At 40.7% G+C, this 18,749-nt stretch overlaps 1 protein-coding gene across 1 annotated transcript in view; it reads right to left on the bottom strand.

The window, feature by feature from the left end:
- Positions 1-5,892: 5,892 nt before the first annotated feature.
- Positions 5,893-18,749, bottom strand: part of ube2o (ubiquitin-conjugating enzyme E2O) — a 38,998-nt gene continuing 26,141 nt past the window's right edge. Inside the window, exons 11-20 of the mRNA XM_058404102.1 lie at positions 16,394-16,548; positions 15,435-15,547; positions 15,221-15,343; positions 14,941-15,030; positions 13,756-14,020; positions 12,084-12,536; positions 11,508-11,644; positions 11,154-11,357; positions 10,400-10,457; positions 5,893-9,936 (exon numbers count right to left, since the gene is read on the bottom strand). Coding sequence (XP_058260085.1) covers positions 9,272-9,936; positions 10,400-10,457; positions 11,154-11,357; positions 11,508-11,644; positions 12,084-12,536; positions 13,756-14,020; positions 14,941-15,030; positions 15,221-15,343; positions 15,435-15,547; positions 16,394-16,548 — 2,263 coding nt within the window. The 3' untranslated portion in view covers positions 5,893-9,271. The remainder of the gene's footprint in view (positions 9,937-10,399; positions 10,458-11,153; positions 11,358-11,507; positions 11,645-12,083; positions 12,537-13,755; positions 14,021-14,940; positions 15,031-15,220; positions 15,344-15,434; positions 15,548-16,393; positions 16,549-18,749) is intronic.

Below are 18,749 nucleotides of genomic sequence, written 5' to 3'. Positions count from 1 at the left end.
GAGAACTGAGAAAATATGACAATTGTGACACATGGCCTCGTATACACACACACACATGTTAAAAGGTGTCCAGTTGTTAAAACATTGCTCCTGTTGGTCATCTACAGCTCGGGGGGGGGGGATAAGAGACCACAGCAAAATAATCAGTTTCTTATGTTTTTTTTTCTTACAGGTGAGATGAACAGTTTTGTTTCATTTTTTATGAACTGCTGACATTATTTCTCCTAACGTCAAAATATAACTATTGTTATTTAGAGTGTTTATTTAAAGGAAATGACAACACATCAAAATAACCCGAGATCATGCAGTATCTGCAGAGCTTTAATAACTCAAATAAAACAAAATTAAGAAATCAGTATTTTGGTGGAATAACCCCGATTTGCATGCGTTTTGGCTCTGTGCTCTCCACCAGTTTCTCACATTGGTGTTGGGGAACTTTATTCCACACTTTTTGCAAAAAATAAAAACAGCTCAGCTTTGCTTGATGGTTTGTGACCATCCATCTTCCTCTTGATGACATTCCAGAGGTTTTCAATAGGGTTCACATCTGGAGATTGGGCAGTGGTCTCTTATTTCATTTTATTTTATTTTTCCCCAGAGCTGTATATGATAGGTGACTTAACGTTTTCTGACATTCAGGCTTGTTAGTATTTTAAAGCTGTATTTATACTTATTAACTTTAAGGCACGGGGGGAACTAGAGGAGTGTTTAGAAACGGGTGTTGAACTATTCACGGATAAAATATTATTTGATCAATAAACTCCTAGCGTGAACAAGTTGCGTCTGTGTTTTGGGAGAAATAATCAACTTTACAGCATTTCACTGCCCGGTTATTTCTGCGCTGCAGCACCGTCGTGTTTTTATCCCTAGCTAGGTTAAATGGCTAGCTCAGCGCTAGGCTACTGTCACATCACACATGCATATACTCTATTTATTAAAGCACAGGAGGGGAAAATGTCTATCAAAATGCTATGTATTTAAACTGCTCATGAACCGTTCATGTTTTGAAACTAACAACGCAAACTATATGAATTAATACAGATATCAATTTAGCCCAAAACTCACCTCTGCTAAAGCCGCTGCTTCTTCTTCTCTGTCTTTTAATTAATAGCATCATGGTGCTTTACTGCCATCACCTGGGCTGGAGTGGAGAGGAGCCAGGTTAGAGATGCCTGTTACAGTCTGTCTCTGAGGAAAAAAAAAAAGTTTCATTCATGTGATATTTTATGCCCTTTTCCAGCACAACCTCTCGATCTGCACTGTAGGGTGATTCATATATACGTATACCGATCAGCCATAACATTATGAGCACTGAGAGGTGAAGTGAGTAACACTGATGATCTCCTCATCATGGCACCGGTTAGTGGGTGGGATATATTAGGCAGCAGGTGAACATTTTGTCCTCAGAAGCAGGAAAAAATGGGCAAGCGTAAGGATTTCAGCGAGTTTGACGAAAGGGCCAAATTGTGATGGCTAGACGACAAGAGTGCAGCTCTTTTGGGAGGTGTTCCTGGTCTGCAGTGGTCACTATCTATCAAAAGAGGTCCTAGGAAGGAACCTTGGTGAACCAGAACAGCCAAGGCTCATCAATGCCTGTGGGGAGTGAAGGCTGGCCCGTGTGGTCTGATCTAACAACCGAGCTACTGTTGCTCAAATTGCTGAAGAAGTTCTGATAGAAAGGTGTCAGAATACACAGTGTATCACAGTTTCCATATGGGGCCGCATAGCCGCAGACCAGTCAGGGTGCCCATGGTGACCCCTGTGCACCACCGAAAGCACCAACAATGGGCATGTGAGCATCAGAACTGGACCACAGAGCAATGGAAGAAGGTGGCCTGGTCTGATGAATCACATTTTCTTTTATGGTCAGGTGTGTGTGTGTGTGTGTCTTACCTGGGGAACACACGGCACCAGGATGCACTATGGGAAGAAGGCAAGCAGAATTGCTATGATTCATTCATTCATCTTCAGTAAATGCTTTATCTTTGTTAGGGCCATGGGTGGATCTGGAGTCAGTCCTGGGAAATCTGGATGGAGACACGGGAGCTGTGAGGTGGCAACACTAACATCACTTCTTTTCTTTCTTTTTTTACTTATTTATTATTTACTTTCCTAGACAGCTTCACATTTAGACCCGTCCTGTATTTTGCATTAAATGAAAAGTCAATTCATATTTCAAACAGATTACTTTATTGAAGTAAACAAATCATATTTTGTATGACAAAAGAAACAGCAGCGACAAAAGAAAACACATGTACAGCAACCTAAAGGGCAAATTTACACTAATCACTTTTCTTAAGTACTCTTAAGCTTGGCTTTGATTGTAGATGCGCATGTGAGGTTAGTTACAGTGACGCAATCAAAAAGAAACTGAAAGCTTCATCACTGCTTCTATAAAGTGGCCACCCTCTGATCTCTATTTTTGCATTTAAATATCATGCACAAGGTAAAATACATTATTCTTTGTATCTTAATACTATACTTGTTAAATGGGCTAATACAAAAAACATTATTATAAATTATTAGTATATTAGTTGTTGGGGCAAAAAAGCCACTATAACAGCTTTAACACACCATAACAGTATAATTCCTTGGTAAGAGGATGAACACTAAAAGACAGACTTTTCATCCAAAAGACGATCCCACAATTAGTGTGTCGATGTTAGTAGTGGAGAACAGGTGTGTAACACGATGCTCCAAAATGCTGAGATCTGGTGGCTGTGAAGGACGCAGCATGTGAATCACAGCATATGGTTTCATAAAACCCATTCTGTGAGTTCCTCTGTCTTGTGGATGGGGGCGGGGCCTTCCTGAAATAGACCACTCCTATAAGGATGGAAACATTTCATCACAGAATAAAAGTGATCGGTCAGATGAAATGTGCTTTGATTTGCAGTGACCCTTCACTCTAAGAGGACCAGAGGAGCAAAACCATGCCTCACAGATTATAGGATAAAGATTTGTTGTTAGATATTTTCAGCAACAAGTCTTTTGTAGCATTTAAACAACGCTCCTTTGGATGCCGAGAAAACATTCCCCACACCTTTACACCACCACCAGTCTAAAACATTAATACAAAGTAGGATGAATCAATGGTTTGATGTAATTTCTGAAAAGACTGTTAGCAAACTAAGAATTCCTGCTTCAGCTATCCGACTACCAGAAAGGCCTAGATTTTGTACTTGCCTTATGGGAGTAGATGATGGTCTTTTGCTGTAGCCCATCCACTTCAGGGTCCGACGTGTTGTGCTTTCAGAGATGCCTTTCTGTGCACCGCTGTTATAACGCATGGTTATTTCAGTTATTGTCGCTGTCCTGTCAGCTTGCACCAGTCTGTCCAATCTCCTCTGACCTCTCTCATTAATGAGGCGTTTTCTTCCACAGGAATGGCGCTCGCTGGATGTTTTTTCTTTCTCACGCCATTCTGTATAAACTCTGGAGACTGTTGTGCGTGAAAATCCTAAGAGTTCAGTAGTTTCTGAAATACTCAAACCAGCCCGCCTGGCTCCAACAACGACGCCACGGTCAAAGTCACTTAGATCAGATTTCTTCCCCATCCCAGTGTTTTTCCTCAAAATTTCCTTTTGAGTCCAGAAGGTAAACTCTATCCCTGAGATCTGAGTCTATGGATCTGCTGCAAATCACCACCAGCACTGTTTACACTGTTGTTGTTTTTTTTACAGATAAATTTTACCATACCAAGAGCACCGGCTCACTTTTTTTTTTCTGACTTTGACTCGGCTTTAATCCATATACCTCTGCTTAATCTCTTCCCTGTAGGGTAAACTTTGACGTATTAGCTGGAAAAAAAATGAAGCAAAACACATCGTTTGTTTTACATAATGAGAAATCCTGTTAGTTATTAGTTAGTAATTTGTCAAAGACTGGAATTTGACTGACATAGCAATCAAAACTGCTATTCCAGCTTATAAAAATGGTTGTTGTTGTTGCTGTTCTGGGAAAATGATCAGCACGGGACGGTACTAGTGACGTCACAACACATCACCTAGTCGCTGATTGCTTTCCCATAACAACACGCCAACGTTAACGCACTGATACGCTTCCTGCTATACACCCCTTTGACCAGCAGAGGCCACTCGTGTGCACTGTGCTGAAAAAATACTTCCAAACAGTTAGGAGGAAAGCTCCATCGCTTTACAAAGCTTCATTTTCGCCATCACCGGGAAGAGCAGACATTTTGCTGCATTTTATGTTCTATTTATATTTTTAGATTGGTCAAAAATCATTAACGTTTTTCAATGAAAAGAGTGAACTGCGTGCATTCTTACTGATATCAAATTAGCCATACACTCACCCCAGCCAAAACAGCTTCTTCTTCTTCCGCCTGTTTTATGGCGGCTTGCAAACAACAGACTGGTGCGTTACCGCCACCTATTGGTAGATTAGACTACAATTTTTTTGCACTAAAATGCATTAAAACCATTTTCCTGACCTCTTCTTTCATATTTAAAATCCCCCCCCCCAAGTTTACAACACACAGCTTTCTCTCTAGCTTTCATACATCCATTTTCTATACCCACTTTATTCCTAATTAGGGTCATGGGGATCTGCTGGAGCCTATCCCAGCACACATTGGGCGAAAGGCAGGGGTACACCCTGGACAGGTCACCAGTCCATCACAGGGCCACACATATAGACAGACAACCACACACACTCACTCCTATGGGCAATTTAGAATTACCAATCAAACTAATGTACATGTGGGAGAAAACCGGAGTACCCCAGAGGCACAGGGAGAACATGCAAACTCCACACAGAAAGGCCCCTGCCTGTTCGAACCTGGGATTCAAACCCAGGACCTTCTTGCTGTGAGGCAACAGTGTTAACTACTAAGTCACCATAGCTTTTTAAAATATAAATCTGTTTCCCAGCTGAGCCAAAGTGTGAAGTATTGGAATATTAGTTTGATTGAAAACTAAAATTGTATTAGTTATATATGGGCAGCTCAGATATTCCAAGATTGTTTGTGTTATTTCTATCTGTGAGGCTGTTCAGCAGCATTTTGCTAATCATAACCGATCATATGTGCGAGGTCAACACACTTAAACCACTAAGCCACAGTAAATGCCCGGTCATACTGTTTCTGAGGAGGGATTCGGTCAGACCAGCCACTGCACTGCACTCGCTTATTTTGTGACTGGAAATGAAGTCAACAATCACACCGAACAGGTCACTTGAAATGATTTTACTCCTCACGGACTGTTAGATAAATATTCCACTTCACCTTCCAAGCAAGTCATTTAAATACAGTTGTCATTAGTGTAGTGGTCTGGGGGGAAAATATACACCCTAACATTTAACAAACACATAAATATGTAGTATTTCCCCAAACTCAGGTGCCTGGTGTGATCCTGAGCTTTGGTTACTACTGTCTGTGTAGTTTCTGTGAATGTTCTCAGATTTCTTCTTCTTCCCACCTTCCAAAAACATTCAAACAGATGAGTTTGCCCTTCTGAATTGCCCCGAAGTATGAATGTGTGTGTATCGTGTTGAATTCTGAGCATGTTCCTGTCTTACTCCCAGTCTATCCATGATAGGCTCTGCTCTGCACCCACACCGAGTTTGACCAGCAGCAGATCAAGTGGTTACTCACAATGAACGAATAAACTTACCTTTCACAAAGATAATAAAAAAAAAGTGGGGAAAAAATTAATATAAATAATTTATATTTGGGGGGGGATGCTTGTATTTTGCATATTATTAACAATTTTTCCTTTTTTAAAAAACTGAGTGAAATCTAGTAATCTGGTTTTGTTGTAATAACAGATTTCGGTTTTGGCGTCAAGATATTGCTAGTTCTTCAGTTAGTCAAAGCTAAAATAATGGGATTTTCCCCAAGAAACAGAAAAAAGAAACAAGTAGGATCTCTGGTTCTGCTCGCCAAGAGTTTAATGCTTCACTTTATACATTTTTAATGCAACCAAAATAAATTGTTAAAAAAATACAAAGGAACCAAAAGAAAATACAGTAATACACACACTCCGCAATTAATATGCCCCAAGCATTCACATTAATCACTTGAACTCATGTTTGTTAAATATATATATATAATCTATGTATTTATATATAGTCATGACTTCTGTACAGAGGAAATCAGGCTACAAATCTTGTTTTTGTTTTTTGTTTTTCTCTTCTCATTAGTTTACCAATACAGGCCACTGTGGAAATGTTCTATATCATACAGTCAAGTCTTGTGAGCAGCCGTAAGGCTTAAAGCGACATGTTACATGCTTTGGCTGTTGTCTCTCGTCAACAGGACTGAAGGTGGATTTTCTACACGGAGGTGAGAAAAACGGGTCAGCGCTCGATGTCTGATTTGTTTCAAGACTTTCACATTTGTTTTTGTTGTAGCAGAACTGGGGAGGGTTGGAGGCCAAAGTTGAGCGGTAGGCTAACAGCAGGACACAGTCACAATAAGAGAGGGGTTAAACATGGGCCATGTCCTGAACCAAGTCCTAATTAAATGTAGATCCACAGGGCTGGAAAGAAGCAGCATTTCAACCGAATCCCAAATATGATGGAAAAAATAAACAAACTCAAACTAAAAAGATCCGTCTGTTCTTTTGTTTAAGATTGTAAAAACGCTGCACAGGCAACCAGAATGGAGATGGACTGTACTGCTGGAAAGTTCAGTAAGAGGATAAAGATCTTTATAATAGGAAGAATCGACTTTGGAGGACGTGGGGAGCATGCGGTTTTGCTGCTCCGATTCAGAAATGCGGTGCAAACGTCTGTAGGTCATAACAGTGCCATTTAGATCCACCTGGATCAGAGTGCTAAAGATCCATTTCTCTATGCTCGAATACATCCACACTGTCAGCAAAGGGCATGATGTTTAGCTGATGGAAGATGAAAACTAGACTATATCTGAATGTGCATGGCATGACGTTTCCACGTCTGGTTTTACAGAGTGCTTCTCTGGATATCTTCATCCTAGTAGATCATGTCAAAAGTATACTCAGGAAGGTGGAGAGAATGCAATTCTAATACATTTCTGTAAGATGCATAAAGCTGTGGGAAACCATAAATAACCAGGTTCGCTCAAAGAGCAGAATCACAGCAGTCAAAGATTTATACAGCAATCTATTTACTGATCAGCATCAAAAAATAATATAAGGGGTAAGGAGAGAGAGAGAGAGAGAGAGAGAGAGAGAGGAATGAAACATCAGAAAATCAAAATAAAGTAAGAAAAATGACAAAAAGGAATGAAGAAATGAACAGGGAAAATGTGCTGAATGTGCGCGCACTAACACTAGTTTTTCTTCCTTGCAGTAATACTAGAATTCATTTACTAACATGCGGATCTATTGAGCTTCCATTTTAAAAAATTAAATGCGGTAAAGTAGATGCAGAGAAACCCAGATTTAATGCAGCATAGCCAGGTCTTTTCTGGTTAGAAGGTAATCGTTAATCGGTAATCGTAAGTCCATTTAATCGATGAACACTGAAGAAAGAAACAGCCTGATATATATATATAAATATATGTATAAATGATATGTAGAGAAATTTGGAAATGATGTGACTACAGCACTCAGAAACTGCAGTAGTTTAGCATCGAGTCTCCAGAAGAATATAACGAGTACACTATTAAATCCTGCCACCTTTCACTTACAAAGCAGCAGCTTTAATTACAGCTCTTCTGGTGTAAAGAAGAAGAACGGTCCTCCAGCCTGCTGCAGTCCCCCCCCCCCCCCCAAACAGACAAAAGTGGGTGATCCAAAGCCATGCTGTTATCTGTCGCGTCTCCTTACACTGTGCTTTAAAAAGTGCTCTGTCGCCCCCTGGTGGTCAGAATAGGATATGTATACAATATTCACCTCCCTTTTTGTGCTACATCAGAATACTGGTTGATCCATAAACACAATGACTAAAAAGAAAGTGCTAAATGCAACTATACCTAAGACGAATACAGTCAGAATGAAGTTGGATAAAAGTATTATTTCACAGCATGGGAAAAGGGTTGGGATTGTGCTTCTAAAAATAACTCCTTCTGTTAAGAATAATGTGCAGTGTGTATCGTATGGCATCTTAAAGTGGGGCAGTGTATGAAACTGGATAATTGAGAAGATGTTCGCTAACTAAGGGAAAGGATGGAGAAGGCGAGAGAGAGAGAGAGAGAGAGAGAGAGAGAGAAGGAAGGATGTAGGGATCGTGTCTATACGCTTTGTTCAAGCCCAGATCTTTGAAAGCTCGTCTCTAGCACAAGTCTTAACACTTGTTTGTGGATTATAAAGACACAGTAGCAAAACTGTAACTTTTCCTTATAAAAAGTGTAAAATGTATTGTACATGAACGGAGTGAGCTTAAAGAGAAGGCAGAAATGAGCTACACAGAGCGAGGTCTCCATGGCAGATGTAAAACAAACTCCTGTGATCTAGTTCTGAGAATCGAAAGAGTTTACCTGTGTCTTGTTTGTTTTTGCATGTAAACTTGGTAACCAGGCGTACTAACTGATTATCAGGCTCACAGCCACATTTGGGCAGTTTTGTGACATTCAGTATGTATGTAGTTGTGTGTGTGTATGTGAGTGTGTTGGGGCAAAACATGACAAAACGTTCAAGCAACACTAACATAAAAAGAGCTTGAGATTGGCTCAAAAGTGAAAATGAACGTAACACAGGCCAGCACTTCATGAGGGAATGAAGAATGAAGAGCATGCTAGGAAGTGTAGTTCTCCAGTGACGAAAGAGGATGACAATCGGCCGAGACAAAACATCACCGTGACGTGGACGAGAACATGCCACAGATTTTCTTTTTGACCAGTGGTCATTAACAATAAACTTTGTGCAAAACCTTTTGCATGTTTCAGTAGTATGACATGTCCTCTCTCCGTCAGTTTTGGTCTCATGGCTCAGGTTTCAAGACGACGCCCTTTCAGTGTTGAATGGTGTATCTGTCCCAATGCTCTACCTCACATATCACTAAAATTCCACATTGGTTTTTGTCGAGCTTCAAAAAGATTCTGCTATCTTCCTCTTCCTCCTCCTCCACGCGCTTCAGGCATCTCAATATCTCCCTGAGAGACCAGAATCGATATGAAAGAGGCGTTTTTCACAGCAACAGAGGGGTTCGGGATAACTTAACGCCTGGAAGTTAAAAAAAAAAAAAAAAAACTAAAGAAAAAGAAAAAAAAAAGGTGCTTGGCTAGCTAAAGAAGCATAGCCTTGCAGGAGGTCGGCGGGTTAAAGGGATTGAATGCAGCTTTTAGAAGGAAAGAGAAAAATAGGAAACATGATGAGCGGATGAGTGATTATTTCTCTTCGGGGATGCCGGTGGCATTCAGTGCTGCACGATACTGTAACAGGACGCCGCGCATGCTCTTAACAAAGCCTTTTGAGAGGGGAAACAGCGGAAAGCCGATGTCCGGGTAGCCGCTACGCTCAGGAAGGAAGCTGCGGTAGCTCCGCCTCCGCTTCTTCGGCCTGACGGACGGCTGAGACTCCTGTGTTGCTTTGCCACCCTGTTGTGCAGGCTCTGCCCCTCTGGAGCCATCCAAATCTGAGCTCACGCTGAGGTCTTTGGAGGCACCGAGACCAGAGTCTTCAAGGTCTTCCTCACCTCTGGCCTCAGATTTGCCTGTAGGACTGCTGTGCGCCAGTGCCTCAGGAACCTCCTCGTCTAGTGGCTCAGCCCGCATGGTGCCGGTGTTTCGAGCAACACGATCAGACACGGCCGCATCCAGCTCCAGCCAGGACTCGAGTCGCTGCACAAGTCTCCAGCCGCTGGTACAGAAGTGCTCACGGATCTCCTGCTGGAAGACCTCCACCGGCTGTGCCAACAGCTGAGTCATAGACTGCACCATCTTGATGAGGGCCATCTCATTGTAGCAACGACTGTTTTCATAGCCCTCCTGCAGGCCGCGGTCACTGTCAAAGCCCGCCTCATTGTAGTACGGCTCATTGACCAAAATTAGGCCTGGAGTGAAACACGAACATGTTGAACATGGTTTAAACCTCAATAGAACATCTAATACTTGGCAAAGTCACAACTATACATGCACTGATACTGATGCTGGTATGGGGATGCTGGTATTCTCTGTTCATTTGACTGTACTATTCACTACCATTTTACACTATGTGATGTAAATATAGTGTATGTCACTCACTTATTCATCCCCTTATCCATATCATTGTTAATTATTTGTTATTATTATTATATTATTATTATTGTTAAGATTTACACATGATGTTGCTCTGGATGAATTAAATCAAACAAATTTGTGTGTCAATCAAAACATTTCTGGCCAGTGAGTTCACTAAAGTTCACGCTGGTTCATCCTAAGCACATTACAAATGTCCTTGATAAAAAAAAATAAATAAAAAACACACACTGTGTATGATTACGAGATACTGTGTTATGCTGCAGAGCAGAAACTGACCTTGAATAGAGATGAGCACCTGCAAGAGACTCGACTTGCTCGTCCACCTCTCTGTGCCCTAAGGATACAAAAAAATATAAGCTCTTCAAAGAATTAAACAGGATCAGAGAGTGCATGAAAAGTAAGTGTTGTGACGAATTAAAGCTTCTGAAGCAAAATAAAAAGCTGAAGAATCTCCCTTACGAATGGAATCCAGCCCCATCTTACTATACCGTTTTATTTACCCGCTTATCAGTTTACAGCTTTTGTTCTAGCAGCTTGGTTAAATCTCCTACAGCAAGAATAAAATCCACCCTGCACAATATAATTACTAAACACATCGCAGATATTTCACTATATTTTTATGTTTCATTGTGGATACTTCTTCAAGCCAAATGTATTCAATCGACCCATGTTTGGGTTTGTGTTGGAGCTTTGAGCCATGTTGCTAATAAAATAATGAAAGCATACAGACAATCCTCTTGACTAAAATCACACACTTGCATCAAACATCTAACTTTAATAAATTTGCATTAACAAGAAAAACATCTCTATTTCTATCACACTTGGAGGCTGCAGCTGTACAGTGTTTGTTGCTAAGGCCATGCGTGTTACTGTTGGTACACACTAGTGATATGTAGGTGTGATACGTTTCTGAAGCTGACAAGAGCGTGTTTAAAAACAGAGCTGGAACGTAGCCCGAGGCTTAGTTCAAATCTGTCAAGTGCAAGAAGGAGGAAAGCCAGAGAAGCAGAATGAGTGGCAGGACTCTTACCTTGCCAATCCATGTGCCTAGCAGACTGACACACACTTTGCCATTGTCGTAGAGATTCGGATTGAGGCGCCCGCTGCACTGTGACAGGTAGCGGAATAGCGGTGGCACAGCGGGGTAGATATTGGGCAACTGGATGTCGAACAAGAACAGGCCATCCTCATATGGTGTACGTGTAGGACCCTTGATCAGAGCGGAGAACAGGTCCTGGAGAAGTGAGACACAGGAGACAAGTGTCAGTAAACCGTGCTTTTGAATCACCAGAAAATTACATATTGTTTAGAAATTGCTAACGAAACAACGAACAGAGAATCTGACTGACTCATTGGGCTGCATCTCATGATGCAATGCACTCACCATGCGGTCCTCAAATGTCTTGACCATAATGCCATCAGGCAATGACGTGGCCAGCAAAGCCATCTCCTTTCTGACTGTACTGAAGAACTTCTTAGCTTCAGCGGGCTGGAACTCCATCTTCTTAAATGTGTGGGTATCTAGAGCAGGCAGGTAAAAACATCTCTCATGCACGGCACACATTTAATTAAAGTCCCTGAGGCATATTCCATCTTTATTAACATCTGGGATGTTTATCAGCTTGTCTTCACTTCCATCAATCAGATTGCTAAATCATTTCAGATATGGATGAGTGACTGATGACTTGGACATGCAGTTAGCACAGTTTTAGAAAGCTGGAAGCTGGTCTTCTTTTTGTTATATACAACTTAGTTAAGGGATACATGTACATTTCCTTTTTCACTAAAAACTCTTTTTGTGTCCTGGATGATAAATTGTGCTTATTTAATAATCACACAATATTTCAAATAAAAGTATATTTAAACACTTATCTTCCTAGTACTATTTGAAGAATTATTAGTATCAGTATGTGGAATATTCTTTTAGATTTTGTAAATAATAGATTTTACTCATGCGCACCTGGTGCCCACTCGAGCACAGAGAATACCTCGCCCTTGGCACTGGTGAATGTGACACCAGGTTTACCGCCGCTTTGCTGGCACAGGACAGGTGTATCACTGGGCCACTCTGAGCGCACCGGTGTCTGAGGTTCGGCGGGGGCCGACACCCGCTCCTCTTCCATCTTCTCCTCTTCTGCGATGGCCACATTGTCCAGCGTTTTCTTCAGGTTTTCCTGCAGCTTCTTAATGTCATCCAGGAAGCGTTTTTCCTTCGTGGGCTTGACATCGGCTGGGGTGGCGGTGCCGGTGGCGCCTGTTGGCTCTGCAGTGGGTGAGGTGGGTGAGCCGGTCCACAGTTGCTCCACAGTCATGTTCTTCAGGCTTTCTAGGATCTTCAGGGCCTCTTTGAGCTCGCGGAAGGCCAGCCGCGGCGTCTCCTTACTGGGCTTCTCGTCACTCGTCGGTGCTCCACCTCCACATAGAAAATAAGCGAGGATCATGTGTTTTCATAGACCGCTGAATAACCTTATTAAATGCTTTTTATATTATAGTCTGGAACAAATAATACTGTGCTAGATGCAAAAAATGATGTTTCTGAATGCAGATGGGATAAAGCCCTATAATCATATATATAACTATATAATATTGAAACATGATCCGTGGAAGTACTTGTTTAAAAGGAAGGCATTTTACATTGGAGGTGCTGGAATTTTATGTAGATTGAGTCGCAATTCCTTTAACAGAGAATGTGTATGTTATAATAATCCGAACCCCAGCCTGGTGGAATTCATCAGAAGGTGTTGATTAATTTTCCATAGCAGCCTGCATCTGAATATTTCTGACGTACAAAAGCAACCGGTGAATATTAATGCGCTCATTGTAAAAGATTATCGTTACAGCTTGTTCACAGAGACTTGCATGGTGGACACTACATAACTCTGGGTGTTAAGTGTATAAACATTGATGTGGTAAAGTTTTCTGTTAGGAAACGTTTACATAAGGAGTGTTTCTTTTATTATAAGTCAGTTACTTTCCCAACAGTTATTCTGCTTGTTGAAGCAGTTATAAACAGCTGTTAACACACCATTTTTTCAAAACAACCCTTGTCAAGTTAGACAGAAACCATTGGCAAATATAAATCGCTATGGTATAATAGAAAAATCTCTCAAATACTTAATTTTATAGTCCTTTATGGCCATTTCATTCTTTGTCTATATATTATCATTATCCAAGCAGTTGTTGCTGCATTTGCAGTTAAAGGAATCCTAAAATTTGGGCAGCCTCAGCATTTCCAATGTCCTTGATTACTACTTTCATTTGATGCATCATCGAGTTTTGGATTATAGTATTTACGATAGAGACCAAACCTTCAAACTGGCCAATTGATTCGTTACTTCAAATAGTGCAATCCACTCAGGGTTATATTTCATGAGCACTTTGCCACACAGGGTTGAAACTGTAGCCAAAAGTGGATTCCATTAAAAACCCATACATGTAGTTTCTAAAAAAAATGACAAGTAAGACTAAAGCTCTCTGTATACTTAATGCAGAGGTAGCATCTGTTAGGTTTGTGCAGAAGGCAGAAATAGCTCTCAGACTCTCTGCAGTTTCATTTTGTCTGTCAATACCAGATGTTAGTATGAAATTATTTATTCATTTGACATTCGCTCCGTCATTCTCTCGCCCCATACCTGATGGCATTTCGGGTGTAGCAGGTGTCCCCTGTGACTCTGTGCTAGCCGTGGCACTGGGAGTCGAGGCTTTGACCTCAGGCGGCGCTTCTGTTTTGGGGGTGGAGTCTTCTACACCTGTCACCGCCTCCTCCTCCACCTGGCCATTATCGGTCTCCCAGCTGTCGCTCTCATCCTCCCATTCCTCCGAAGAGGCGCCGCTGGTGCTGCCCTCACCCGAGTCGTAATACGTCTCCTCTATCTCTGACTCGACATTGTATAGGTGCTGAAAAATGTTAGATGGATAGGTTATCAAATGAATATTTTATAAAATTCAACCTGTTTCAAAGTTTAACATGTACTTCATAGATGGTAATAAGAAATGATGGTAAAAATAATACAATTTTTGTAACTGGCATTATTATTGTCTAATCATTACTGCTACAGATGAAAGGAATTTATTGACCCTTAGAATAAAATTGTAGACACTTTCTAAAAAAACATCCAGTAAATAGGTTTTAGATTTACTTCCTTGTAAATATAGTGTTCTTGTTTTTAAAAAAATGCATGTCTGCTTAATAAGAGGAAAAGATTGGATATACACTGATCAGCCATAACATTATGACCACTGACAGGTGAACTGATTATCATCATGGCACCTGTTAGTGGGTGGGATATATTAGGCAGCAAGTGAACATTTTGTCCTCAAAGTTGATGTGTTAGAAGCAGGAAAAATGGACAAGTGTAAGTATTTGAGTGAGTTTGACAAAGGACCGGATTGTGATGGCTAGACCACTGGATCAGAGCATCTCCAAAACTCTTGTGAGGTGTTCCCGGTCTGCAGTGGTCAGTATCTATCAAAAGGTGTTCCAAGTAAGGAACAGTGGTGAACCGGAGACAGGGTCATGGGCGGCCAAGGCTCATTGATGCACGTGGGGAGTGAAGGCTGATCCATGTGATCCGGATCCAACAGACGAGCTACTGTTGCTCAAACTGCTGAAGAAGTTAATGCTGGTTCTGATAGAAAGGTGTCAGAATACACAGTGCATGACGGGTCAGGGCTGTTTTGGCAGCTAAAGGGGGACCAACACAATATTAGGCAGGTGGTCATAATGTTATGCCTGGTCAGTGTATGAAGATTCTATAAAGATTAAAGACTAGAGGCTAGAGATTTCATGTAATGATGATGGATGAATTGATGGATACCTGGGGCAAGACGACAGATTTAGAGTTATCAGCCCAGACCACCTCCACTTTACTGCTGACATCAACTCTGCACACTTGTCCTACAGTCCTCTGTACACACACACACACACACACACACACATTAGGTAGAAGACACAGATAACAGAGTAGAGGGGTATATTTAAACAGAATAAAAAAAGCAAGCCAAAGGCATCTGTGGCAATAAAAAAGATTTGAGAAAACATTAGGAGGAAACATTAGAGCTGGAAGGTCAAGGAAGTGAATATGGAAGGTACGTTACTTCATCATTGAACTCCTCTGAGCCGGAATTGCCTATCCGTATGACGATGTCCGTGGTGTGAAAGTGGAAGTCTGGGTGATCCGATATGTCGTAAACACTGACGTCTTCTTCCTCACCGTTCACCTGGGGAATGTAACACAGGAAAAACAAATTTGTCTATAACTAAGAAAAAGTGATGAAGGCAATGTAGGAGAGGGTTAAACAAAGCTCTCACCTCCACATCATCTCCTATAGAGTTCAGTTTGATCCACTTCACCACACATGTCCTGGCCTTGTGGTCTCCTCTCTGAATCACACCATACACACTCGGGTCCTGCAGCGCTTGGCCTGCAAATCAAACACATTATACCAAATGAATTTTCTCAGCAAATTAAAAACCTGCATACTTCTCTGCTTTAGGCCTCAACAATAAAAGGTAGCAGGTAGAATAAATATAGTTGAAAATATTCAATAAATGAAAAAGACACAATCAATCAGCCAAGACAAATCTATTGTTCATTGTTTGCTGCTTAAGTTTTGTGTACTGGTACTAATGGGCTAATGTAGAATAACAAAAATAAAAAAAAAATCAACAAAGCTAACAAATCTATATCACCCAAATATTAATATACTTCTTTAACTACTCAAACATTAGTGAGTCCCTTGAATGCAGAGTGTACAGTTGAGGAGGAAAGAGTCCCCGTATCATTCAGTAGCCATTATGGGTAATGTAGGAAATATCAACCAGTTATAATAGACCAAGGAAGATTAAGCTACAAAAAGTCAACTCAGAATTTACTGATAAAATAAATCTGAGGATCACATTATAATTTGCCAATCAGGGTGGACTTTTCCTTTACATTTTGCTCAAATTTATAAATTTGTGGATTTTAGGAAGTCACTCTAATCCACTTCAGCAAGTAACATTACTAAAGAACTGGGTGAGGCATATATTTCTGAAAAGATTTGGGTGAGAAATTTCTGGCTACATTAGCCCTGCACAAAGAAATAAACAAAAGACGTTAAATAATTTACATTTATAATAAATAAAAACAACAAAAATACGACCACAAGTGCATCTTTTATTTAAGCAGGTAATTTATACACTGCTTACATTATGAGCAAATTAGTACTTCTGGATGAACAATTTCCTTAAAAACAAGTATGGTATAAATGTACGAGTGGCTCACTCACTGCGTTTGTCCACTACGTAGTCTCCAGGGCAGAACTCGTGGTTGTCCAGGTGTTGGATTGGGATGAGGTCGTTGGAACGAATTCCTGTCTCTAGTCGACCGTCCTTCCACATGACATCAGCTGAGGTAACCGTGGAAACGACCTCCACAGCCACTCTGCTTACACACACGGACACACTTATTAAATTCTAACAACTTTAACACTTCCCTTTATACGAGGACAGCTGATTCTATACGTCACTGCACACCATACACACCAGCTGCTATTTAAAGCGTAGCTGTGCTGACAGTTTCACTCCTCAGAGAGACAGAAATGGGATGAAATTTGGGACGCAGTCAAAAAAGGCGGCTCTGGCCTAGCTGCTGGTTTTCTATTTTGTCTCTTTCTATTTCAAGTGCTCTTTTCGGATCTCTGCTCACGTTAGAAACGTGCTCAATAAACACAAAAATGACACACACACCACATACATGCACACACACACTTTGTTGCGATTCACATTACACCAAGCCCCAACAGGTAGGGAGTGTGTAAAGACACTTACTGATATTTCAAACAAGGCCAGGGACATTGTAAGACACCGAGAACACAAGAGAGCGGTCAATAAACACGTCTGTGTGTGTGTGTGCACGGTGTTAAATATCCCTACTGCAGCTGATGAAGAGATGCTGCACTGGCTGGAGAGCTCACAAATGTTCTCACAGACCAGGTTTATATTTGCAGAATGTGTAGATACCAGTTTAAACTATACTTCCATATGAACATACTGGTTTGAAAATGAAACCTTAAAAAGTTAGTAAAGTAGCTTGTATTATATGTACTATATAAATATATTTATCCGTCTTTGAGTTTAAACCTGAAGTGGGTTTGGCCTAAACTGAAAGGATATTTTTCTTGATTAGATTTGAACCCTACCATGCTAGGAAAAAATACTAGGAAAACAAACAGAGTCAGAAATGCCGGTACTTTCAGAATGGTTCCTGAATTCAGACTCATGACCGTTCCTCAACCTCAGCTATATCACTAAAGTCTATACTTGGTCTTAACGAGAGTTGAGAATCCTGTAATATTTGCTATGATACTGTTTCTAGTTGCTATCTCTTTTTATGGGGATCCTAATCCTAATGCATTTCTATTCGCAACTCAAACCCTGGGGAAAAAAAAAAAACACATTCCGTTTATTCTACTCATATTTAATCACACCCCTATCTTATAGGGATAATCATAATATAAGATAGTACAATATATTGTTGCAAAAGGTGAATGTATTTCAGTCACTTTCTCCAGCTTTAGATCACTCTTGCATCAAAACCTGATATGCATCTCAAGGATCCCACAGAAGAAAGATCCATTTAAAGCAGCGGATGATTAGATATGACAGTTTTATAGCAGTCAGTGCTGTACAGTGTGACTGAATGGACTATAACAGAGAGAGAGAGAGAGAGAGAAATATTCACTCTGTGGTAAAGAAAGTTCATTATATAGCTTTTCCATTTAAAAAACAAGACGAAATGTGGGATTATGGGTAGACAAATCACTAGCTCAGGCATGCAGGACAAGCACATTTCCTGCCAGTTGCCTGGTGGTTCAAGTAGGATCATAAAAATATCAAAATATTTATTTTTTAACTTCATGCGTCGAACAAAAGGAGGGAAAAACTCTTCCCTATTGACTTTCACAAAAGAAAAAAAAACACTCCATGTTTCATGTATTTCTCTGTGGTAGAAAACACTATGATGTCTGTGTGTCACTCTTCCCAATCCCACCATCTGCTGCGATATGCACATGATCAGAGGACATGGTCTGTCTGTTCTTGGGTATGGTAATAAGCTCATCAGATGAAAATTAATAATATTAACTCAAATAATGATTAGGCACAACAAAAAAACACCATATAGCTGAAAGCTCAGATGTTTTGCCTCTTAATCGGAGGTGCTCATTATTTCAGGTATTCTTGCTTCCTGTCTTTATTAATGGACATAATTAGCTTATCATAATTTTGTATGAAATCATTGCTGTTTAACTAATATTGTTAGTTAATTGGATTTGATGGCTAAGAATAGCAGGTGACTGGGTAGTTCCAACATGACTGTGCATCAGTGCACAAAGCAAGGTCCATAAACACATGGATGAGTGAGTTTGGTGTAGAGGAACTTGACTGGCCTGCACAGAGTCCTGACCTCAACCCGATAGAACACCTTTGGGATGAATTAGAGCGGAGATTGTGAGCCAGACCTTCTCGTCCAACATCAGTCCCTGACCTCACAAATGCACTTCTAGAGGAACGGTCAAAAGTTCCCATAAATACACTCCTAAACCTTGTGGAAAGCCTTCCCAGAAGAGTTGAAGCTGTTATAGC

The sequence above is a fragment of the Hemibagrus wyckioides genome, linkage group LG11 (assembly GCF_019097595.1).
Source record: "Hemibagrus wyckioides isolate EC202008001 linkage group LG11, SWU_Hwy_1.0, whole genome shotgun sequence".
Lineage (NCBI taxonomy): Eukaryota > Metazoa > Chordata > Actinopteri > Siluriformes > Bagridae > Hemibagrus > Hemibagrus wyckioides.
The sequence above is the reverse complement of the archived record's forward strand: the minus strand, read 5'-3'. Positions and strand labels throughout refer to the sequence as shown.